Source organism: Schistocerca piceifrons, chromosome 9 (genome assembly GCF_021461385.2).
Source record: "Schistocerca piceifrons isolate TAMUIC-IGC-003096 chromosome 9, iqSchPice1.1, whole genome shotgun sequence".
NCBI classification, from domain to species: Eukaryota; Metazoa; Arthropoda; class Insecta; order Orthoptera; family Acrididae; genus Schistocerca; species Schistocerca piceifrons.
Window position 1 is genome coordinate 138,132,081 of NC_060146.1, and position 26,281 is coordinate 138,158,361.

Consider the following 26,281-nt stretch of genomic DNA (forward strand, 5'->3'; position numbering starts at 1 on the left):
AGGACAAGGCGACACCCCACACTTCCAGAATTGCTACAGAGTGGCTCCAGGAACATTCTGAATCCAAACACTTGCGCTGTCCAGCAAACTCCCCAGTCATGAACATTATTGAGCATATCTTGGATGTTTTGCAAGTGCTGTGCAGAAGAGATCTCCACCCCATTGTACCTTTACGGATTTGTGGACATCCATGCAGGATTCATGGTGTTTGTTCTCTCCAGTGCTACTTCAGACGTTAGTCGAGTCCATGACACGTCGTGTTACAGCACTTTTGCGTGCTCATGGGGTCCCTACACGATATTAAGCAGTTTCTTCGGCTCCTCAGTGTGTATCACATCTTAAATATCTACCAAGATACCACTGAAAGATCGAAATGTACATACATTTATACACCAGGTGGAAACACATACTTAGATACTTGGTGAGTACAGGGATACAAAACATAAAACACTTAGTTTTGTTTTTCACATTCTCTTAGATTATATGAACATTTTGTTCCATAGCTCACTGACATTCTGTGAACAAAACCAGTCTCTTCGATTTTTTTCTTCCAGTACTGGAATCACGAAAGTAAGATTTTGAATCTTAGGCAACATATATAATTCTTATCAATGCCAGGCAGAATTTAAAGTTCATGGCAACTTATCATTTAATGTGAAGAAGAACAGCGTCCTTAACACATTAATCTATTTAAATAGTAATGTAATATAACACACACACACACACACACATACAGGTACACACACAATAAGTTCTTTGTTTATATACACAAAACATGAAATGTTACAAAATAAACAATAGAATTAAGTTAAATATCAGTACCAGACACTCTCGATACACAATGAACTCCTCTTTTCCAGCTAAATGTGCAGCAGTACACATTTATATAACACTTATCATACTTATCTCCACATCACGTAAAACGAGCAGTAAATTTCTACATAATTTTAGCATCACTCTTACGTAACAACATAAAGCACAATTTCAGGGTGAGCTGCAATGATAATGACATTTCACTATCACTAAATATTACAGGGACTTTTCATGGGAAAGATGGTGACAGGTTATTCTGTTGATTTACAATGACAGTGACAACTCACTACAAATTCATGCTCATGAGACTTTCAATGAAAAAGACAGCAATGTGTCATTGTGTCAGATAAGCCGACACCACATTCTTCAATTACTGTGTTTCCCTTAGTTCTACTTTCTTACGTCGATGAAGAAATTTGCACATAGTTTCCCTTCAGCTCTTCCAGGGTCCTATATTGAATTAGTAGAACTGAATCATGTACTAAACTATGCACATATTTAGTCTCTGTTTTGAAGATGGAATGAGAAAATATTACAGATTTTCTCAAACCCTTACCTAATTGAAACTAAACAGTGTTTATTTCGAAAGTGTTATGGACACACATGCAGAAAATAGGTTGTACATAGATTTCAGTCTCTCCCCCCCCCCCTCTCATATGCAGTCTTAAGTAGTATAAGGCTCAGATTACGTCGATAATGAGGATTGTTGAGGTATTTCAATAAAAATATTACCCTTGTGTAAGTGCTCACAGAAGCTCCCCATATTCCAGAATTTCAGCCGAACTTATGAGGAGTAATAACAACATTTTAATTATCAATGCAAAAAAATTAAGTAGGTAATCAATTATTTGTGTGTATGCATATAGATATATACAGTTGCGGTGTGCATTGAAATCCCCATGCCAAAGTAACATAGCTTGGTGGTAGAGGAGTGAAAACACATTGGCGCAACCTACTGATATAGTGGAAATGGGCTACTTCATTTTTTCTAGCTGCTCTAATTGTGTGCAGAAGCACTGTGGCCAGAGCTTTTAGTGTGTGCCAGCACTACAGATATATACAGGCAAACAAACAACATATTAATTATGATACTTTACACAGGATGTCCCAGAAATATTGCAACAAACTTCACGGGGTTGTCGAGGGTCTCTTAAGGAACATATCGAGGATAAGAACTTGGAAATTGTGACCGAAAACATCATGCAATGATGCTACAGAGCGCAAGAGTTGTAGACACTGACGCCTACAGATGCCTCGGAAACTGGATAGAAAACAGGTATAACGACCCAGCAAAGGAAATGAATAAAGGATCTGACAGTATCTTCATGGAATGTGAGCGCAAAGCATCAGCCTGGAAAAATGAAAGAAACAGCTAATAAAATTTTAAAATTTAAATGTAGTGTCGTAGGGTTACAGAAACTAAAATGGCAAAGGAATGGAGAGACCGATAAACCTGAGTACTCATTGACATACAGTGGACCAGAAGAAAGAACAGACCAACTGGGAATGGGGTTTATAATAACTAGGGAAGTTAGGAGAAGCGTATTACAATTTGAACCCATAAACGAATGGATGTGCAGACTCAGACTAAGAGGGAAATTTAGGAATATATCAATACTGAATGCACGTGCACCAACAGAGGAGAAAGAGGATACAATTAAAGAGCAGTTCTATGAAGACTTGGAAAAAGTATGCTGTGCGGTACCTAAATATGAGCTGATGTCAGTAACAGGATATTCTAATGCAAAAATAGGAAGGAATGAACATCTATATGGAACTTCTGGAAAATATTCACTACATGAAGAAAACAACGACATGAAGACTTCGACATGAAGACTTCGACATGAAGACTTCGACATGAAGACTTCGACATGAAGACTTCGACATGAAGACTTATTATGCCAATTCGCGGTAAGGAATGATATGCTTATCAAAAGTACCTGCTTCCAAGACAAAAGGATCAATCTGCGTACCTTTAAGTTGGCAGTCAATGGAGTAGTCAATCAGATTGACCATATTTTAGTGACTGCACGCCACTCCATATCAGTTATGGATGTACAGAGCTGCAGAGGACCAATTTGTGACTCAGACCACTTTGTGATAAAATTAGTCTTAAGAGAGAAACTGTCGCTAAAAAATGGCAACAGAATAGGAAAAATAATGAAATTCTGACAAACTAAAAATCTCTGATGAAGTAAAAAAATACCAAGTAACACTAAGAAGAAAGTTGAACAATAAAGAGACCACAATAGGAGTAGACGAAACGTGGAGCAGGGTTGAGAGAGCCATTAAATATGCTGCAAAGGAATAGTACGCAAAAGAAGGCACAGAAGAACCCAGGAACGGTTTGATGAAGATTGCAGATCAGCAATAGAGGAAAAGAACAGGGTAGAAACAAAGGTGCTACACAGAAAAAACAAAAATAAATTGGAACAATATAGAGACTTAAAGAGAAGAGAAAGAAAAGAGAGTGGACTAAAAGGAAATTTCAAGAACTAGAAGAGTTAAAGGAACAGAGTGATATAAGAACTATCATGCTGTAGGCAAGATGGAGAATAGATTCCAGCCAAAAATAATGGAATGTTCCAGTAAGATGGGAAAATGATATGGGAGGAAGAACAGATAGGGGGAAGATGGGCAGAGTATTTCAAATATACACTAAACACCAACTTAGAAGATGAAGAGACAGATGCACAGGAGGACAGAGAGGAGCTGGAAGTAGACAACGATGCCAGTGAGGAAAGAAAGCCAAAGGTACAAGAGGTCTCCCAGGTTGTGCACAAATCTAAAAACAACGGAGCCCCTGGAGCAGACAGCACAATCCATGAATTATTAAAAACTGGAGGTGATGCTGTAATAAAATTAACGTCAGATATATGAAAAACAGAAACTATGCCAGATATTTGGAAAGTTGGAATAATAATCCCCTTTATAAGAAAGGGGATAGAACAGCATATGAAAACTATAGAGGAATAACACACCTAAGCACAGCTTATAAGATCTTCACAAGTATGTTAAACGAAAGGATACAGAAGTGCACACAAGACATAGTAAGGAATTATCTGTGTGGCTTTCGACCAGACAGAGAAACAACTGATCAAATATTTGTGATAAGACAAATGATGGAAAAGTTCTATGTATACAATATAGATCTACATTTTCTATTCATCGACTTCAAACAAGCCTTTGATAGCATAAACCAGCAAGAACTATATAGAGTTCTGGAAGAAGTTGGTATATGTGCTAAACTAATAACACTAATCAGAATGACAATGAAAGAGACAAGAGCAAAAGTAAAGGTCCTTAGCAGAACAAGTGAAAGCTTTGACTTTAATAAAGGTGTGAAGCAAGGTGATAGTCTCTCCATTGTCATATACAATATTGCTCTGCATTGTGTAGTAAATAAATTTAACAAAAGAGGCATCACATTCATGAAAACTAGCCATATATATGCATACCCTGATGACATTGCTACAGTAGGAAGGAATATCAGTACTCTACAACAAACATACCAGGCGATGAAAACAGCAGCCTTCAAAATTGGCCTCATAGTAAATGAAAACAATACAAAATATATGGTAATGTTACAATCTGCTACCAGAAGAACCCCTAAAGACTTGAATATCAATGGGAAATGGTTCAAAGGAGTGTCATCTCTTAACTTCTTGGGAGCCCAAATAACAAATGATAACAGCATTGGAAACGCTCTAAGGGAAAGAATATAAGCAGGAAACAGGGCTTACTTTGCAAATGTGCAACTTTTCAGTAATAGTTTTGTTACAAGGAAAACAAAACTGCTAATATATAACTTCCTAGTCGCCCAGTTATCACATGTGGGCGACAGGTACAGACATTGACAGAACAATATAAAAATACACTAAGAACCATTGAGCAGAAAATACTATGAAAAATATATGGTCAAATAAGGGAGGAAGAAGTGTGGAAAATACGCAACAACGCCGAGTTACAAAAGTTAATTCTCTAGACGAAGAAGAAGAAGAAGAAGAAGAAGAAGAAGGTATGCATTGAAATCCCCATGTCAAAGTACCATACCATGGTGCTAGTGGAGTGAAAACGCAATGGCATGACCTACTGACATAATGGAAATGGGCTGCTTCACTTTTTTCTGGCTGCTATGGTGTCGTGCGGAAGCACTGTGGCCAGGGATTTCAGTGTGTGTACCAGCACTGCAGATGTATATATGCAAACAAACAACATACCATTATATTTTACACAGGGTGTCCCAGAAATATTGCAACAAACTTCAAGGGGTTGTAAAGGGTGTCTCGTGGAACATATCGAGGATAGGAACTTGTGACTATAAACGTCATACAATGATGCTACAGAGCGTCAGAGTTGTAGGTGCCGGCACCGGATATTAGGCATTTCTTTGACAGCAAAAGTGACTTTGTATGACCAGAGGTGGAACATCTCGCGATGTTGTTCGTTATTCAGTGATAGCAACTGATTGCCATAATCGCCAGTGGTGAATATTGAGTTAATTGCTGCATAGAAAGGTTTTGTCTCCTATGAATGTAATGCTCTGTTGTCTCAGTGTATGACAGTGTTGGGTGTGGGTTCCCATCCACACTCTCTAAAATCCCTGATGTTTCCGGTAAGCAGGAGAAAAATAAACTGGCGATCGTGGGAATCAGTTACAATCACTCAATAACACACAACACTGTGAGACATTCTGCATATGGTCCTTCAGCATACAAGGTCACATTTGCTGCCAATGTGGTGGCCTAGTGGTAGGCACCAGTTCCTGTAACCTTGACGCTATGTAGCATTATTGTATGACATTTCCAGACCAAGGTTCCTATTCTTGATTTGTTTGTCAAGAGATCTCCTACAAACCCTCGAAACCTGTCGCAACATTTCTAGGATACCCTGTATTTTAGATGCAGTAATGAAAACTTTGCCACTATTCATCATGAATCTACAGAAAAAAAGTGCATGTGAATTGTACTAGAGGTGTAATCTTGTACACATTTTTTGTGAATGTTCTACTATTCAGTTTCTTATGGCATAATTACATTACCAGTAGAACTCACTACTGTGCAGTTACAAATTTTCAAATGCTTCTGATGTGTCCTGTGTAAAAAAGTGAAATTTTACCCACTCTCTGGCTCACTGCAAATGACTACGAAAATGAATGACAAATATAAGCATATACTAATGTTTGAAAAATGAGGTGGTTAAGGTGCTGTTACGTGAGGAGATCTTTTGACAAGTGTTGCAGTTGTATGACTTTTCGTCAGAGTACAGCTGTCAGCATCAAGTAGCGGTCCTCGTAAATATCTTCTTATGTAGATCAAAGCTCTATGAGGCCTTGCGAGTGTGTACTCGTGAATGCTGCTTCAGTTGACTATTTTCTACGAATGTCTTGTTGCAAACGCCACAGACATATGGGCGTTCACCAGTGTGCCGCTTAGAATGCCTCTTCAGTTGACTTTTTTGTGTGAACATCTTGTTGCAGATACCACAAGTGTATGCACGTTCGCCGGTGTGCAACTGTGAATGCTCCTTCAGGTGATTACTTTGTGTGAACGTCTTATTGCAAACTGTACATATGTAGGGACGCTCGCCACTGTGCAACCGCAAATGCTGTTTCAATGCGCCATTGTTTGTGAAAGTCTTGTTGCAAATGGCACAGCTGTAAGGGCGTTCACCTGTGTGCAGCTGCAAATGTTGCTTTAGTGTACTACTGTGCGTGAAAGTCTTGTTACAAACGTCACAGAAATAAGGACTTTTGCCAGTGTGCAACCGTGAATGTCGCTTAAGTTGACTATTTTCTGTGAACGTCTTGTTGCAAACGTTACAGATGTAGGGACTGTCACCAGTGTGCAACCGTGAATGCCGCTTCAGTTGACTTTTTTCTATGAATGTCTTGTTGCAAATACTACACATATATGGACGTTCACCAGTGTGCAACTGCATGTGCATCTTCAGGTGACTAGTTTTGGTGAAAGTCTTGTTGCAGATAGCACAGGTGTCTGAGCGTTCGCCAGTGTGCACTTGCGAATGATGCTTCAGATGAGCACTTTGTGTGAATGTCTTGTTGCAAACGTCGCAGATGTAAGGACGTTCGCCTGTGTGCAACCGTGAGTGCATCTTCAGTGCACTACTATTTGTGAATGACTTGTCGCAAATGACACAGATGTATGGGCGTTCACCAGTGTGCACACGAAAGTGTGTCTTCAAACTGCCACGCCTTGTAAATGTTTTGTGACACACATTGCACGAATGAAGAAGTTCACATCTCTTCATGTGTATGTGCTCCTTCAGGTCCTCCAACTGCGCAAACGTCTTTTTGCAGATGTCACACTTGTGTTCAAGACTTCTTGTATCACTTTCATTCCTACAACATGCTTCCTGATTGGTGTTAAATTGAATCCTGGTGTCTTTTCCTGAAGGCAGTGAAATGTTGGTAACCAAATCACCACTGTTCCCATTACTACTGTCATCCTCCACAGCCACAGGGATAGTACTGCAGAAAAGTGGAGAACACTGTCAGAAAATATTGTCAAAACTGTACATCAATAAATATGAAAGATTATATTAAAATTATGTTAGCAAATGTTAGGTTGTCTACTTTTTCCTATGTTCCCCATGAAACAGAGTATGGCAAGCGAGCTAGGTTATAAATTGGGAGCACAAAATAATGAATGAAACAGCATTTTCTAAGGTGCTTTGAAAACGCAACAGAGATAGCTGCATTGGTATGTGACATTTTTTGGACCCCAACTGCTGTACATTTGTCAGACAGAAGTCCTCAAATTTGAAATGCATACAAATTAACTGACAATCGAAATATTGCAAAAATGAAACATCCAAGATAAGACAAACCCCAATACTTACTCCAGCAGACATAAGAAAATAACTTATGGGGAACACAGACCTTGAATGCTATATCAACATCTGTACCTCGCAACCCACATTACAGTGTGTGACTGACACTCAATTTCAGATGTTCCTTTGAGACGTTGGAATATCTTAGACTATTTTCATACTTATCCTACCACCCAAGAAACACGCATCACAAAAACAACCAAACGACTTTTATCAGACTACAGTACATGATGGCAACTTGATCATGGAGCAGTGAATAAAAACTTTTCCAGACTGATGGAATATGGAACAGAGAAGGCGCTAAGAGAAGGCTATGTAGATCTTGAGGTCAGGAGAGAATTATCTAAATGACGTTGGGTGGTTACAGAAAAGTCAATCTGGGATTTGGTTTAGTGATGACATTTTCAGCAGCCATGCACTTTTTATTGCTCAAACCATATTACTGACACTGGGTCCTGTGTTTATAATAATTGTTCTGGCTCCCTCTAAGGGAACATACAATCAAGGCAGTGTACTTTCATCGAGTCATTCATTCACTTTCTCCTCAGATGAGCATTGAAGATTGTTCTCGTTGAAGTATTGCCTTTTGTTCATATATTTCCTGACCTAGTTCCGTAATTCCTTCAGAACATTCAGTTGGCACCCGCCCAGTAGATAACTGGACAAACTTTGCTCAGTCTCAGTGTCATGAAGTAACTGAAATCTGTACAACACACTGGATGTGAGACAGGACATGACATGGATCTCATTTTCTGGGGCCAGGCGTGTGTGGTGAGTCTTGGATTAGAGTTCAGTTGTTGTCATGTTACAAGTTATCAGAATGGGGCACCCTTCTTGGACTATCGAACCTACTCAGCCCAAAGTCACGCAAAACGATAGGAGAGCTTTGAGAATACCTTTTGCATTAATTGAACAACTAGTACAAAGGCCAGTGGCAGACCCATAAGCCAGGAGAGCAAGCAGCCCTCTTGCTGAGAGAGCACTAGGGGAACATATGACACTGGAAGAAGAAATAAGATGAAGTCCAGCAAACAGATGATGCCCGGGGACAAGGTAGTCATCCTAGACAGTGGTTTCTACTCGTGTACCCTTGATGGGGTTTACGCCTCATTTGGGTCCGTCAACTCTGACATTGGACTATTGATCACTTGAAACACGTTGCCTGCTCGGACGAGTCTCGATTGGAAATTATATGAAAATGCGTCATATATGCACAAAGGGTAATGTATATTATAGCCAAAGTCTAGATTCTGTTTAGCTCAAGGTCTAGGTACTATCATATGCCAAGGTTATGTATTTATAAGGACTCTTAATATGTAGCCCAGGGTTAGGTACTGATTGTGGCCCAAAGTCTAGGTGCCTACTGTAGCCCTAGGTCTAAGTAGTAATCATAGTCTGAGGCAAGGACTAAATGTTATCTCAAGGTATAGGTATCATGAAACATCACTTTACTAATAAGATGAAACATGAATCCATAACAGCAAACAAGAACTAAGCAATGTTTATATGTAAATTTTAAAAATAGTAATTTAGATCATATCATTTAAAATAAACAAGCCACAATAAAAAATTGAAAAACAGGTAGGACAATAACAAATAATACACTTAAAATGATGAAAAGTAGACTGAAATGCACTACAGAAATTCATTAGATATGTTTAAAAAATAATTCTGATTAAATTCAAATTAATCATTTACTAAACGATTAACAACATGTTCATTATGACTGTGTATTTCCAACTCTTCTGTAAGATGCATTTTCCATATTTAGGCATATAGAACAAGAAGTCAGAGTAGCAGTGAAAATATGTACAGAGTGTCACATGATTTCATATATTGTTATTACTGTTGCTGCAGAACGTATATATGATGTCTTAACCATGGAATACTGAATTATTTTACTTGAATATTTGTGAATGTTATTTCAATTAACTAAACTGTACATTTCATTGTGGATATTCCATTTTATCTCAAACCTTTAAGCTCACTTTAGCCTGCATAATGGTTTTATGAGAGACCTCAAGCCATTTACAATCTGTTGTATTTGTAACACTTACACCACAGGTTATTTACGAATATGATGTTAAATATTGATAAATCTTTGAGACCTATTTTAATATAACATTCTTTTTCAACTAAAGTGCGGTGTGTTTTAAGCAATATTTTATTTGATTTCAAATGTAGCCATGTTTAATGCTGCCCTGCATTTAGATTTAAGGGAACCTACTATATATTTTCATATGCTTGATTATTTTGACACACTTTGGTATTCTTGTGTCTACAAACATTACTGATTCGAGTAACTGTCAGAAAATAAAGCTTTGCTTTATTATTCAATAAATTGTTGGTGTAAGCACCTAACCTCATGCAGGATATTAGTGGATGTATATTAGTAGGTACTGATACTCTATGCAGTTGGTTGTTCTGTTGCAGTTTTATGCAAATATTATAACTTTATATTAATTCTCAACACAGGATGTCCATTTTTGAAGCACCTAGACCACGAATTATTACAAGAGGTTTATGCATGTAACACATAGACTTGAGCTATATTTGGATGATTATCCATTGTTTTTAATAGCTCCTGGATCTTGCCTTAACTTCAGGGTTGCTATTAGTGGTGTGTTATCCTTCAGCTTATAATCTGTTGGCAAATTTTTTTCTGTATCTAATGCACTGACGTAAGGCTACTTAAGATTGTAATTGACATCTAATGTTCTTAGTATCATCTACACATCTATTTTATTATTTACTGGTATTTCATTAATCGGTATGTATAGTGCCATTTGTATTCAGCCTCCAGACCTCAGGTTACAACTTTATGTAACTTTTGCCTATTCACTGCTTTCCTATGAAGCATGCAATGTATGAAACACCTAGACCTTAAGCTAGATGTGCATTATATATGTATTTTATGGCTTCTGGATTTCGAACTTCGAATGTGATTGACTTCACAAACATATTACAAAGGCAACTGAAATATTGCTCATTAGCCATCAGCTTATTGTATTTTTACATACATTGTGCATGTCAGCAGTTCACGCTGCAGTCTATAACAGATAGCTATGTGCAAGGTCACTTTCATAAAATTCTTGTCTTTCAGTGTTATATTCCATCTCCTGTGACACTCAATGGCTCAGTTGTACTACTGTTGGTTTGCCACATATACAGGGTGAGTCACTAACTATTGCCACCAAGAATAACTCCGAAAGTAGGATAGGAGCTGAAAAGTTTGATGGACAAACGCTGCATGGGACAATGGGGGACATAATATGACGTTGGTTTTTTGTTGATAGGTGGGGTCGCTTCAGAAATTCGAAAGTCAACTTTGTTTTTTTAAATGGGATGCTGTAGTTTGGTATTTATTTTCTGATAACGGCTATCGAGACGAATCCAGTGATGTGTAACAGTAAGGTCCTTGAAGGTCAAAAAGATTGCATGAACGTCATTTACAGGAGGTGTTCGAAGTGATAACCATTGGTATCAATGCAGTGCTGCAATCTTCTTATCATGGATTGAGTGGTATTCCTTATTACATCGGCACTTATCAAAGCACATGATCTGACAATTCCCTCTCGCATATCTTCAGGTCTAGTTGGAACATCTTTATAAACAATGTCTTTTACGAATCCCCACACGAAAAAACGCAGAGGCGTCAAGTCTGGCAAATGACCCGGTCACGACAAATCTCCTCCACGTCCATTCCAAAGATTTGGAAATTGTCTCTGCTACTCATTTCTAGCCATCAGCAAAACATTTTCCGGACATCCATCGTGTTGATACCACATTTTTCCTTGTTCCTAAATGTATTTCTTCCAATAACAGACCTAATGTTTCTGGCAGCAATATGGTGTACCATTAAGATTTCCTTCGTTGAAATAGGGGTCTATAATTTTCTCCTCCAGAATCCCACACCACAAATTCACCGACCAATGTTTTTGATGTGCAACTTGCAGCAGCCAACTTGGATTTTCAGCTGTCCTGTAATGCATGTAATGCAAATTAACATTTCCATGGTTCGTGAATGTAGCCTCGTCAGCAAACAAAATCAAATTACTAAATGTGCCATCCCTCTAAATATGAAGTTGAGCCCACCGGCAGAATTCAACGCGACGCTTACAATCCCTACCAGTTAATTCTTGGTGGAGACTGATATGGTTAGGATGATATTTATGGCGATGCAGAACACGAACAACACTACTCTGGTTCATGCCAGAGTCCCTTGCGATTTGACGCAAAATGACACAAGGATTTCGAACCACAGTGGCAAGAGTAAAAATTTCCATTTCCTCGTTAGTAACTCTCCTTTGCCGGATCTGTTTCTGATGCGTTAAAGATCCAGTTGTTATCAATTTATCATAGTCATATTTAGATGTACGACGTGTAGGTTGAATAAGTTGAGGATATCTTTCAGCGTATAAGTCTCTAGCTGTCACTGAATTTCGTTGGCATTCTCCGTAAAAGAGAAGCATGTCGACTTGTTCTTCGAAGGAATGCATCATTCATATTCGCTTGATTCGACGATACTAGTCCTATCTTTCCTATCAGTGCTGCATTGCGAAACCGCCGAATAGTGTGTACATGCGAATGGCACGTTAGATGGATACGTCGTATTCGGCAATATATACTATCTGCACGATATATGAGAGAGAATTGTCAGAGCATGTTCTTCGGTAAGTACTCAAGTGATAAGGAGTACCACTCTGTCCATGATAAGAAGATTACAGCGCTGCATTGATACTAATGGTCATCACTTCGAACATCTTCTGTAAATGGACGTTCACGCCACCTTTTTGACCTTCGTTGACCTCCAAAGACCTTACTGTTACACATCAATGGATTCGTCTCGATAGCCGCTATCAGAAAATAAGTACCAAACTATAGCATCTCATTTAAAAAAAAAAATTGACCTTCACAGCTCGGACGCGCCCTCACGTATCAACAAAAAACCAACGTCATATTATGGCCCCCGCTGTCCCATGCAATATTTGTCCCACAAACTTTTCAGGTACTATCATACCTTCGGAGTTATTCTAAGTGGCAATGGCTAGTGACTCACCCTGTATACTGATTGGTTAACATAGCCATTGATCGAGAGGGTTGCATGTAGCACTTAGGCCTTGGGTTACGATATTATTTAATGCAAATATTCAGTGTTACAAATTTGTGCTTTTTATCAGTAATACTGTTATATTTTTCTGTACATAAAATAATGCACTGTCTCCAGTCGTGCCTCTGTACGTAATTATCTGAGATTCAGTACTTCCTATTTTTTATTACTATCGAACAGATAATATTCGGTGGTTATTTCCTACAAATGTACTGATGTGAATATAATTTCTCGCATTTATGTAATATAAATTTATAAAAAAGATTCATTATCTTAACATCGTTTGTCGTATTAGAGCCTAATCTGTATAGGCCACCTCGTAGTCAGTGTTTTTGTGTAGTCATGACGCTACGCCTTGGCCAGTTCAGCAGCAGAGCGAAAGGCACAGCACATTGAAAGGAAAGGAAAGGCTGTTTCGAGAAAGATTTGAACATGAAGCGAGAAACATATAGAAAGACGAGATAGAGTATGGACAGAAAGTCATTAACTGTCGAAGCACAACAGAGGCATGCAAGAAGGAATGTCGAGAGGAGCGAAAAGGGTGCCTTGTTTCAACATTAACAACAGGACCCCGAGAGTGCCGAACAGAAATAGCGGCCACTGGAATGAATAAGGCTGTCATTGCAAAACAGGTAACCAGGGATGTGTATCCGCCTGAGACATTAATAACGGTAGCATCGGGAAAATGCCTAACAAGTGCGCTGAACAGCACGGATGACTGTGTGCCAATAGAATCTCCACGGTTAACAGCAGAAGCTGTCCTGGAGCGGGTGTTATTGTGGGAACCGTTCAGAATGAATGTCAGTAAAAACAAGCCATAATTGAAAGCGAGAATAAGAGAATATCCATTTGAGTAATTTGAACAGTAGAAGAATAAACCGCAATTATAGAGCCTTGCACCATGTAAAACGACGTTTTTCGTTTGTCAGGACAAGTAGCATGTTATAGAGAGAGTACCAGATACGAAATGAAACCGCTACCACAAGCAGAAGATAGGGTGTTGTGCTCACGATCCTACAGGAAGTGATGAATTGAGGGGATGGCCCAGGGCGGAGGGGGGGGGGGGGGGGGGGGAACCCCCGGAAAACAAAAATCGCCCCCGCCAAGTAACTAACAAGCTTATTTTCTTCTAAAAATTTCTAACAGTGCCAGCAGCCACTTTTTATAAGTTTGTAATCAACAATTGACAAGTCATGATAACCCTGCATACACTGATAGCACAAAAAGGATATAACGACATACAAAGGGTAGGCGCCTGTTACACACTACGAAACTAATAATCTTCCAGCGTTGTAATAAACTTCAACTTCTTGTATGAAGGAGGTTAGTCAGTGCAAGGTGTTGCACACGATCCTCAAGCTTCAACACGTTCCATTATTTCTGGCAAGGGCGAGGACAGAAGAGAAAAAAGACTTATATGTAAAAATAACAGATAATATATTAACTTCCAAAATGGCATGTCTTGCGGATCTCTTCCTTGAAATAAATACATGTAACCTTGGCTTGCAAAAAAATATGGTGAGTATGTTGACAGCGCAAGATAAAGTTGCCATTTTTGTTCGCAGATTCCAGCTTATCAATCAAGTCTGAAACTGAAAACACTTCGATGTTCCCAGATCTGACAGTGAAAAACGGTCACATGAAGTGAGGTAGCACTTATAATCAGTCATCGATTCGATCAGTAAATATTTTCCTGAAATGGAGGATCGATAAGTAATAAATACCTGGGCTTTAAGAATGAAGGAATATTTTCAGATAGCGAAATTCAAGCCAAAGCAGAATTTTTTGGGCTATATTAAGACAACAAAAATGATTTCTCTAAAAAAGAACTAGCAATAATTTGGAGAAAATTTCGTGACGAATATTATTTATTGTCAGAAAAAGTCTTAAGAATATTGATTCCATTACCCACAACTTCTTCACTGATGGGAAAACATCTTCACTGTGTATTACCGTCCAGTGATTACGAGAACAAGTATTCCCCTTTCAGGTCGTTATTTTTTTACGCATCGTACATTGACAAGCAGCTGTGAAGACAACGCAACCTCTGTCGATTCATTTGCCTGCAGTCCAAAGAAGTGACCTGATCTTACTTCGTTGAGTATCGTGTTCAGAGTAACAAACTCGTGTCCTCGATACGACTTCTGACTACGTTGTTAGAAAGAGGTACCTCGTTTACCTTTTCCACATGTGCTCTCTTAGAACTAGCTTCCCCGTACCTAGTAGGCAAGACTTGATGAGATCCCCTACTATTTATTTATTTATTTATCTGGTATTTTGTTTTTGTCTTTCATCTATATTCTTTCAGCTATATAAAAGAACAGACCGGATGGTGCACATGAATTGGTATGATTAAGCGCATAATATTTTACCACGATTTCAAATGTGTTCGTAGTAACTAACGCACTATGGTACAAAGTACGTTTCAGCGATTCGAAGAGTGATTCCATAGGAAGCTTCAACCAGCTTCTCTTACTTGGGAAAAGTAGCCTGATGCACCCATATGTGAATTTTTCAGAGCAACATCTTTGCGTCTGAAGAATGCAATGTCTTTTCCAGTGAATTTTGCATGACTATTTTCAAAGTGGCCTTTTAATTTTATGGCTGTCCTACTATCTACTTATTGCATAGAACCCACTAGGGTTTTGCATTGGCTTTATCAGCTATCATCGTAAAAACACCATTACAGAAAAGCCACGTGCTATCCATGCCATTATACACTGAAGCGCTAAAGAAACTGGTATAGGCATTCGTATTCAAATACAGAGATACTTAAACAGGTAGAATATGGCGCTGCAGTCGGCAACGACTATATAAGACAAAACGTGTCCGGCGCAGTTGTTAGATCAGTTACTGCTTCTAAAATGGCAGGGTATCAAGATTTAAGTGAGTTTGAACGTGGTGTTATAGTTGGCGCACGAGCGACAGAACACAGCATCTCCGAGGTAGCGCTGAAGTTGGGATTTTCCCGTACGACCATTTGGATTGTATCGTGAATATCAGGAACCGGGTAAAACATCAAATCTCCGACATTGCTGCGACCAGAAAAAGATACTGCAAGATCGGAACCAGCGACGACCGAAGAGAATAGTTAAACATGACAGAAGTGCAACCCCTCCGCAAATTCCTGCAGTTTTCAGTGCTAGGCCATCAACAAGTGTCCCCGTCGAACCATTCAATGAAACATCATGGATATGGGCTTTCGGAGCCGAAGGCCTACTCGTGTACCCTTGATGGGGTTTACGCCTCATTTGGGTCCGTCAACTCTGACATTGGACTATTGATCACTTGAAACACGTTGCCTGCTCGGACGAGTCTCGATTGGAACTGTATCAAGCGGATGGAAGTGTACGGGTATGGAGACAACCTCATGAATCCATGACGCTACATGTCAGCAGGGGACTGTTAATGCTAGTGGAGGCTCTGTAATGGTGTGGGGCATGTGTCTGTGGACCTCTAATACAGCTAGATAAGACGCTGATAGGTGACATGTACAGAAGCGTCCTGTCTGATCATCTACATCCATTCGTGTCCATTGTTCATTCTGACGGACTTGGGCAATTCCAGCAGGACAATGCGACACCCCACAGGTCCATAATTGCTACAGAGTAGCTCCAGGAACACTCTTCTGACCTTAAACACTTCTGCTGGCCACCAAAATCCCCAGCCATGATCATTATTGAGCATATCCGGGATGCCTTGCAACGTGTTGTGCAGAAGAGATCTCCACTCCTCGTACTCTTACGGATTTATGGACAGCTCTACTGGATTCATGGTGCCAGTATCCTCCAGCACTATTTCAGACATTAGTCGAGTCGATGCCACATCATGTTGCGGAACTTCTGCGTGCTCGCGGGGGCCGTACACCATATTAGGCATATGTACCAGTTTCTTTGGCTCTTCAATATATTTATGAACGTTATCTTAAATTCGTCAATATCCACTGTGCAGAAGAATTAACGGATCACTTTTCCGAAACCCCATAATTGTCCCCCATTGCGAGGCATAAGTTTGAAATATCACCCAAAGCTGCCTATAGCCTTTCTCTGTTGCGGTGCAAAAGCGTGGCGCCCTGCGACGTTAGCCTCTGGGTCTGCGACGCTTCAAACAGCGAGGTGTCGGCACGTGTGAAAAAGAGACCAGAGCTCGGAAGTGCAGGTGAGTTAATGACGTCAGATTGGCGCCAAATTCCGCCACATTTCTGTACAAAGCCATCGTGGACGTGTCACACGATGGGAAGGTCGTGACCTCCCCCCCCCCCCCCCCTCCCGCCCTACTCTCATCCCTTCTCTTGACACCTCCGTGGTGAAGGCCAGAACAGCGACGCCCGGCTCTGAAATCACGCGGTTGTCTTATGAGTGGGTGGTGAAAACATTTCAGACATACACGAATAGGCCTCATAGGTTTTTTTTTTTTTTTTTTTTTGTGGTTTTAGGGCGCACAACTTCAATGGTCATTAGCGCCCTGACTACTCTAAGCATGCACTGCGAGGCACAAGTTGACCACAACAACTAAAAGGGAAAACACGATAAAATACAGACTGACAGGCATAGGATTAAAAAACAACATCATCAAATGTCCTTAGCGAGGTTTGTCAAATTGATAAAACGAAGAACACGAGCAGCTGCTCGTGGGTCATCCGCTAAAATGGCATCGAAAGTATTTGGCAGGTTAAGATCGAGGCGCAGTGTGTTAAGATCTGGACAGGACATTAAAATGTGTCTAACCGTCAGCAAGTGCCCACATGGGCAGAAGGGCGCCGGCGCAGCCGTCAGCAGATGGCGATGGCTGAACCGGCAGTGTCCAATTCTTAACCGGGCTAAAACGACCTCCTCCCGCCGAGAAGGGCGTGAGGAGGACGTCCAAGCCACGGGAAGAGGTTTTAAGGCCCGAAGCTTGTTGTCGGTAAGTGCAGCCCAATCGGCATGCCACAGAGATAAGATGCGCCGACAAATCAGCCTGCTAAAATCGGACGAAGGGACGCAACAAGAAGCTGTCCGAGGCTGGAGGACCGCAGCCTCGGCCGCGGCATCTGCAGCTTCGTTCCCAGGGACACCGACATGGCCAGGAACCCACATAAAGCTAACTGGAGAACCGACGTCCACCAGCTGCTGAAGAGAGCGTTGGATCCGGTGTACGAAAGGGTGAACCGGGTACGGATCACTGAGGCTCTGGATGGCGCTCAGGGAATCGGAGCAGATGACATAAGCAGAATGTCGGTGGCGGCAGATGTAAAGAACAGCCTGGTAGAGGGCAAAGAGCTCAGCTGTGAAGACCGAACAATGGCCATGGAGCCGGTATTTGAAACTTTGTGCCTCGACAATAAAGGAACACCCGACCCCGTCATTGGTCTTAGAGCCATCTGTATAAATGAAAGTCATGTCGATGAACTTCGAACGAAGTTCCAAAAAACGGGAGTGGTAGACCGAACCGGGGGTGACCTCTTTTGGGAGCGAGCTGAGGTCAAGGTGAACGCGGACCTGAGCCTGGAGCCAAGGTGGCGTGCGGCTCTCGCCCACTAGAAAGGTTGCAGGGAGTGAAAAATTAAGGTGTTGAAGGAGGCGACGAAAGCGAACTCCAGGGGGTAGCAGGGCAGAGACATACAACCCGTATTGACTGTCAAGAGAGTCGTCAAAAAAGGAACGATAAGACGGATGGTCGGGCATTGACAGTAGCCGACAGGCATACCGACAAAGCAGTATATCGCGCCGGTAGGTGAGTGGCAATTCGCCAGCGTCAGCATGAAGACTCTCTACAGGACTGGTATAAAATGCTCCGATCACAAGTCGTAAACCCCGATGTTGTATGGAGTTGAGGTGGCGTAAGATGGATGGCCGTGCAGAGGAGTATACGAAGCTCCCATAATCCAGTTTGGAGCGGACGATCGAGCGATATAGATGAAGTAGGACGGTTCGATCTGCTCCCCACGACAGACCACTGAGAACACGGAGGACATTTAAAGAACGGGTACAATGGGCGGCCAAATATGACACATGTGGAGACCAGCTAAGTTTCCTGTCAAATGTAAGGCCTAAAAATTTGGTTGTCTCCACGATTGGGAGAGCAACGGGACCGAGTCGTAAGGACGGTGGGAGAAACTCTTTGTAGCGCCAGAAGTTAATACAGACCGTCTTCTCGGCAGAAAAACGGAAGCCATTGGCGACACTCCAGGAGTAAAGACGGTCAAGAGAACGCTGAAGACAGCGCTCCAGGACACGTGTACACTGCGCGCTGCAATAGATGGTAAAATCGTCCACGAAAAGGGAGCCTGATACATCAGCTGGGAGGCAATCCATTATTGGATTGATCGCGATGGCGAAGAGAGCGACGCTCAAAACTGAGCCCTGTGGCACCCCATTCTCCTGGCGAAAGGTGTCGGACAGGACAGAACCCACACGTATCCTGAACTGTCGATCCATTAAAAAGGAACGAATAAAAAGAGGGAGGCGACCGCGAAGGCCCCATGTATGCATGGTGCGGAGAATGCCCGCCTTCCAACAGGTGTCGTAAGCCTTCTCCAAATCAAAGAACACAGCCGCGGTCGGGCGCTTCCGCAAGAAGTTATTCATAATGAAGGTCGACAAGGTAACCAGATGGTCAACAGCAGAGCGGCGCCTACGAAATCCACATTGTACATTGGTAAGTAGGCGTCGAGACTCGAGCAGCCAAACCAATCGAGAGTTAACCATTCGCTCCATCACTTTACAGACACAGCTGGTAAGCGAGATAGGTCGATAACTGTAAGGCAAGTGCTTGTCCTTCCCCGGCTTAGGAATCGGGACAACAATAGACTCGCGCCAGCATGCGGGAACATGTCCCTCAATCCAGATGCAATTGTATGTACGAAGAAGAAAACCTTTACCCGCAGGAGAAAGGTTCTTCAGCATCTGAATATGAATAGAGTCTGGCCCTGGAGCAGAGGACCGTGATCGGCCAAGTGTGTGTTCGAGTTCCCGCATGGTGAATGGGGCATTATAACTTTCACAATTCGAGGAGCGGAAGTTAGGTGGCCTAGCCTCCTCTGCCTGTTTGCGGGGGAGGAAGGCAGGGTGGTAATGAGCGGAGCTCGAAACCTCTGCGAAAAAGCGGCCGAAGGCATTGGAGACAGCCTCAAGGGCCACAAGGACGTCATTCGCGACCTTCAAGCCAGAAACTGGTGAGTGGACCTTAGTGCTAGATAGCTGGCGCAGGCTACCCCAGACAACAGAAGAAGGAGTAAAACTGTTGAAGGTGCTTGTGAAAGCAGCCCAGCTGGCTTTCTTGCTTTCTTTGATAATACGACGACACTGAGCACGTAATCGTTTATAATTGATACAATTCGCCACTGTAGGGTGGCGTTTAAATGTGCGTAAAGCACGTCGACGAGCACGTAAAGCGTCTCTACATGCTGCAGTCCACCAGGGGACCGGTACGCGACGTGGAGAAGAAGGAGGGTGAGGGATGGAATATTCAGCAGCAGCGAGAATGACTTCCGTGAGGTGTGCGACCTGACGATCGCAGCTTGTAAAGGTTTGATCCTGAAAGGTCGCCCTGGAAGAGAAGAGCCCCCAGTCTGCCTTGGAGATGGTCCAATTAGAGAAGCACGGAGAGGGGGTATGCTACAGGAAATGGATAACACACGGGAAGTGGTCGCTCGAATATGTATCAGAAAGTGCATACCACTCAAACCGGCGTGCAAGTTGGGGAGTACATATAGAGAGGTCTAAATGGGAATAGGTGTGAGATGTGTCCGAAAGAAAAGTAGGGGCGCCAGTATTGAGGCAGACAAGATCGAGCTGGTTGAAAAGGTCTGCTAACAAGGAGCCCCTCGGGCAGGATGCTGGAGAGCCCCAAAGGGGATGGTGGGCATTGAAGTCTCCAGTCAACAAAAATGGTGCAGGTAGCTGAGCAATAAGTTGCATCACGTCTGCCCTGGTAACAGCAGATGACGATGGAGTGTAAACGGTACAAAAGGAAAACGTAAAAGTGGGGAGAGTAATGCGGATGGCAACTGCCTGCAGGCCGGTGTGCAACGTGATGGGATCGTAGTAAATATCATCCCGGACCAGCAACATAACCCCTCCATGAGCTGGGATATCTACCACAGGGTGTAGGTCAAAACGCACAGAGGTGTAGTGTGCCAAGGCAATTTGATCGCATGGGCGCAGCTTCGTTTCCTGGAGGGCTACGACGAGCGGACGGTGCAAGCGGAGCAGCAACTTCAAGTCCTCTCGGTTGGAGCGAATGCTGCGAATATTCCAGTGAATAAGTGCCATCGTAAGAAAAGGAAGATGAGAGAAGTGGTCACCTCGAAGGCCGCTTAGGGCCTGGCTTCGAGCGAGCACTGCCGCCGCTATCAGTAGGCGGACAGTCATCGTCCATTGGGTCTATAGGGTCATCGGCCATCTCAGGAGGATGGCCGGGAGGGGGAGCTTCCTCCGCCAGTGAACGGCCAGATGTACGGCTACCAGCGGTGCGGCCAGGCGAAACGGATGACGGCCTGGGGCGGCAACCGCTGGGTGGCGCAGGAGAAGAAATGCGCCGTGGCGGAGAAGGAGAACTGTGCTTCCTATGCGCCTTTTTGGAAGGACGTGTAGTGGAAGTACCGGTCGAAGGCTGGGAGGTCGAGGTACGGAGGAAGTCCGCACGGGATGGTTCCTTCTTGAAGGCCCGTGCATCTGACTTCGATGTCTTCGTCTTAGCAGAAGCTGAGGAAGGTGCTCGTGTCTGCGGGGTGATGGGAGGAAGAGGAGACGTCGACCGCGCGATCTTAGCACTGGCCGAACGGACGACCGTGGTGCTGAAGGTCAGAATGCATGTCTGGGTTGCTACCTCCCGGGTAGTCTGAGGAGAGGCGAGGACAGTACTGTATTTCCCCGCTGGGAGCAGCGTGGGCTTCCTACTAGCCAATAGCTTGCGAGCAGCCGAGGTGGACACTTTCTCTTTGACCCGAATTTCTTGGATACAGCGTTCTTCCTTATAGACAGGACAGTCGCGGGAGGATGCGGCATGGTCACCCTGACAGTTCACACAACGAGGAGACGGAGGTGGACAGTCACCCTCATGGGCATCCCTGCCACAAGTGACACATTTAGCCACATTGGAACAAGACTGTCGAGTGTGATTGAAACGCTGACACTGGTAGCAGCGCGTAGGTGTCGGGACATAGGGGCGAACAGAAATAACCTCGTAGCCTGCCTTGATGCGCGATGGCAGCTTAACACTATCGAAGGTCAAGAAAATTGTCCGGGTCGGTACAAGGTCATTGTTGACCTTTTTCGTGACCCTATGGACAGCCGTCACGCCCTGCTCAGCGAGGAAAGATTGAAGCTCCTCGTCAGTCAATCCGTCGAGGGAGCTAGTATACACTACACCACGAGACGAATTCAAAGTTCGGTGGGCCTCCACCCGGACAGGGAACGTGTACAGGAGGGTGGCCCGAAGCAGTTTTTGTGCCTGAAAGGCACTCTCAGTTTCTAGTAATAAGGTGCCGTTACGCAACCTGGTACAAGATTTGACAGATCCGGCTATGGCATCTACGCCCTTCTGAATAACGAAAGGGTTGACAGAGGAAAAATCCTTTCCGTCCTCAGATCAAGAAACTACGAGGAACTGTGGGGCAGGCGGTAGTACTTTTGTCACTGTTGGCTGGTCACGTTTGCGTTTTTGGGTCGAAGTCGAAAGAGATGGAGTAGAATCCATTGCGGAGGAATCCCCCATGATTGCCAGCGTCTCCGATGGCGCGCTCCTTCCTTGTGGGGACCCTCTCAGAGGGCACTCCCGCCTTAGGTGAATGTTTACACCTCAGGTCACACCTCCCGAGAAAGAGACGGAGGGACCAATTGGCATGGTCAGAAGGTATCAGCTCAGGCAATCACCCCTCCCCGGGCCTGGCCTTTACCAGGGGGTACGCGCGTGCCTTACATGTCTACCCAGCGCGGGGACTTACGCGTTACCCCGTCACCGGCTACGCGTGCGAACGCGTGGGTCGGCCTTCAGGCACGCACAGGAAGGAAGGAAGAAGAGGAAAAAGAAGAGAGAGAAGGAGAAAGAGGACAGACTGTCTCAAACGCCGAGGCGGAGACCAGAGAAGGCAAGGAGAAGAAGGCAATGAGAAAGCAAGGAGAAAAAGGCAATGAGAAGGCAAGGAGAAAAAGGCAATGAGAGGGCAAGGAGAAAAAGGCAATGAGAGGGCAAGGAGAAAAAGGCAATGAGAAGGCAAGGAGAAGTCAAGGGAAAGAGTAAGGAAGACAGTGAGGTGGAGAAGAGCAAAGAAAGGAACCAACAAAAGGAAGGAAGAAACGAGAAGTGAAAAACCAAAAGGACCACGATGATAGGACGTGGAACCGTCCGTCTCCGGACGCAGGCGCTAACTACCCCCGTGAGGGGGATGGACTCCTTTTAGTCGCCTCTTACGACAGGCAGGAATACCGCGGGCCTATTCTAATCCCCGGACCCGCAGGGGGGGGCCTCATAGGTGGCATAAAGGGGCGTCAGTGACATCACCCCTTTGCCTGAGACGTTTATTCTCACACATTTCGCGGTCAAAATGGCTCTGAGCACTATGGGACTGAGGTCATCAGTCCCCTTGAACCTAGAACTACTTAAACCTAACTAACCTAAGGACATCACACACATCCATGCCCGAGGCAGGATTCGAACCTGCAAGAATAGCACCAGCGCCATTCCGGACTGAAGCGCCTAGAACCGCAGGGCCACACCGGCCAGCCCACATTTCGCGGTTGAAAACGACAGTTCGCAGTGCGATGAACGAGATGTTCTCGACATCCTTGGACGTTGCTGACACCCTCGGACGTTCCGACAGTTCTCTAAGGGCAATGTGGGGCAGCATTCCCGTTGAAAGTGATCGCACCCCATGCAGTGCAGTGCGACTGCAATTCTTTCTCTCGCGTATGTGCTGTAACCACAAGGGACCGTTCAAAACCATTCGACGAAATGTGAACGTGATCCAAATCAGTCGAATTTACTAAACTAAACGGTACTTACGTTTTTACAACCCCCACCCGTTTTCCGCCCTCCTGTGGCATGATCGAATCTATGAAAATCGCGCCCAGTGAGATTCGCGCCCATCCAGAAATGTGTGAGATTCGCACCCAATACCTGCAAAACAAGGATAATGGAATGTAGTTTAATTAAGTCGGGTGATGCTGAGGGAATTAGATTAGGAAATGAGGCACTTAAAGTAGTAAAGGAGTTTTGCTATTTGGGGAGCAAAATAACTGATGATGGTCGAAGTAGAGAGGATATAAAATGTAGGCTGGCAATGGCAAGGAAAGCGTTTCTGAAGAAGAAAAATTTGTTAACATCCAGTATTGATTTAAGTGTCAGGAAGTCATTTCTGAAAGTATTCGTATGGAGTGTAGCCATGTATGGAAGTGAAACATGGATGATAAATAGTTTGGACAAGAAGAGAATAGAAGCTTTCGAAATGTGGTGCTACAGAAGAATGCTGAAGATTAGATGGGTAGATCACATAACTAATGAGGAAGTATTGAATAGGATTGGGGAGAAGAGAAGTTTGTGGCACAACTTGACCAGAAGAAGGGATCGGTTGGTAGGACATGTTCTGAGGCATCAAGGGATCACCAATTTAGTATTGGAGGGCACCGTGGAGGGTAAAAATCGTAGAGGGAGACCAAGAGATGAATACACTAAGCAGATTCAGAAGGATGTAGGTTGCAGTAGGTACTGGGAGATGAAAAAGCTTGCACAGGATAGAGTAGCATGGAGAGCTGCATCAAACCAGTCTCAGGACTGAAGACCACAACAACAACAACAACAACAACAACAACCTGCTCCCTTTGTGTCGGGCTTACCCGCGCTGGGGCCGTCCTAATCACCCTAAACTACCTGCTCCTCGAACACAGGGACCTGCCCCCCTCCCCCAGTACTAGGCACAGCCGCCGACTGTCTGATACACAAACACAGTGCCGCTCCGACTGTCTGATACACAAACACAGTGCCGCTCCGACTGTCTAAGAGTTCTCATCCCGCGATTCGTGTATTTTTGACAGAGTAGTTCAGATATGGAATTTTCAACCAGTAATCATGGTAAGCAATGTTGCCACTATGAAGGCTATTCTTACATAGTGAAGAGAACTAAAGAAGATGGAACAGCAACGTGGCGCTGTTCAAGACAGAGAGCAAACCACTGCCGAGGAATGCTGAAAATGAAAGATTCGACAGTGCTTTTTTCTTTCGAACATCCATGTGGACCTCCGGATGTCGCTCGGTTGGAATTGAGGAAGACTATGAACCACGCAAAGAGGAGGGCAAGAGACGAAGAGACGTCTATTTCAAAAATATATTCAGAGGAGCCGGGTTGCCTCCATAATCGACGCTATGATTTTGTCACTGAAATGCCAGAGCAGCAAACAACGAAGAGAGATTTGTACTACCAGTGGGCAAAATCACAGGGAAATGAGAGAGATCCGCCGATAAGAGAAGAAATTGACCAGAAGGCAGATTTACTAGCTATGAACGATGGCAGCAGTTTTCTGTTAAGCAACGACAAACTAGGAGAGAGGATAATAGTTTTTATTGGAAGGGCAGGAAGAGAGGCTCTAAGGAGTAAACAAGACATTTTTATGTATGGTACGTTCAAGTGCTGCAGCAAACAGTTTCCGCAAATATACACCATTCACGCCGACTTTGCGAGTACATCTATCCAGTTGCCTTTGCTCTACTGCCAAACAAAAGAAAAGAGACGTACGTCCGTCTTTTCCGAAATTTGGTGGCAAAAATTCCAGACTGGAAACCTGACTGTGGACTTCGAATCAGCTGCGATCTCAGTAATTAAAGGTGTATTTCCGACAGCTGAAGTGCATAAATGTTATTCCCATATGAAAAAGTGTCTTTGGAGATAAGTTCAAGAGCTAGGACTTACTCGTAAATACAAAGAAAACGAAGAAGTGAGACAATATGTTCGCATGTGTGCTGCGCTGGCGTTTCTACGGCCTGAAGATGTATGTGATGGTTGGCTGGAGATACATTCACATGCATCGGATATCCCCAAACTATCTGAATTTTTTGACTACCCCTATCAACCTTTGGAGTTGCTACAAATGGCGCCACCGAACAACCAACGCTGTAGAAGGTTGGCACCACAAAATTAATAACATGCTTGCTAAACCAAATCCGAAAATTAATGATGTTAATAGGTGTTTGAAAAGAGATGCAGAAAATTCAGCGTGTGCCTTAATGAGAGCAGAACTGAGTATGGAAGGTAAACGAAAAAAAAAACAGTCTACATGAAACGTGATGAAAGGTTGGGAAAAATAGTAAAAAAATATGAAGAGGATGGTGAGATCAAGGATTGCTTGAAAGCCATATCCTACCTACAAAAACTTGACTGAATTTATCATAAGATGTGTATAGATACAATAGTGTTCAAATGTAAATAGCAACTTATATAAAAATAATAAAAATTAAAAAAATATTGACGATCTTATAAGCTGATTTTAAACATGCCTAAATGACTTTTGCTCTTTAGCCAGTCCAAAGCCT

General features: G+C 43.2%; 2 protein-coding genes across 2 annotated transcripts in view; both read right to left on the minus strand.

The window, feature by feature from the left end:
- Window positions 1–26,281, minus strand: part of LOC124717006 (zinc finger protein 239-like) — a 303,476-nt gene that overhangs the window by 50,883 nt on the left and 226,312 nt on the right. The window lies entirely within an intron of this gene.
- Window positions 6,044–7,218, minus strand: LOC124717008 (zinc finger protein 470-like). Its single transcript, XM_047243645.1, has one exon. It carries the CDS (start codon window positions 7,081–7,083, stop codon window positions 6,136–6,138), a length of 948 nt encoding a protein of 315 aa, XP_047099601.1. The 5' UTR covers window positions 7,084–7,218; the 3' UTR covers window positions 6,044–6,135.

What these genes read in the sequence shown, in the direction of transcription:
- LOC124717008 (XM_047243645.1), bottom strand. Translation starts at nt 7,083, where the DNA reads ATGAAGAGATGTGAACTTCTTCATTCGTGCAATGTGTGTCACAAAACA.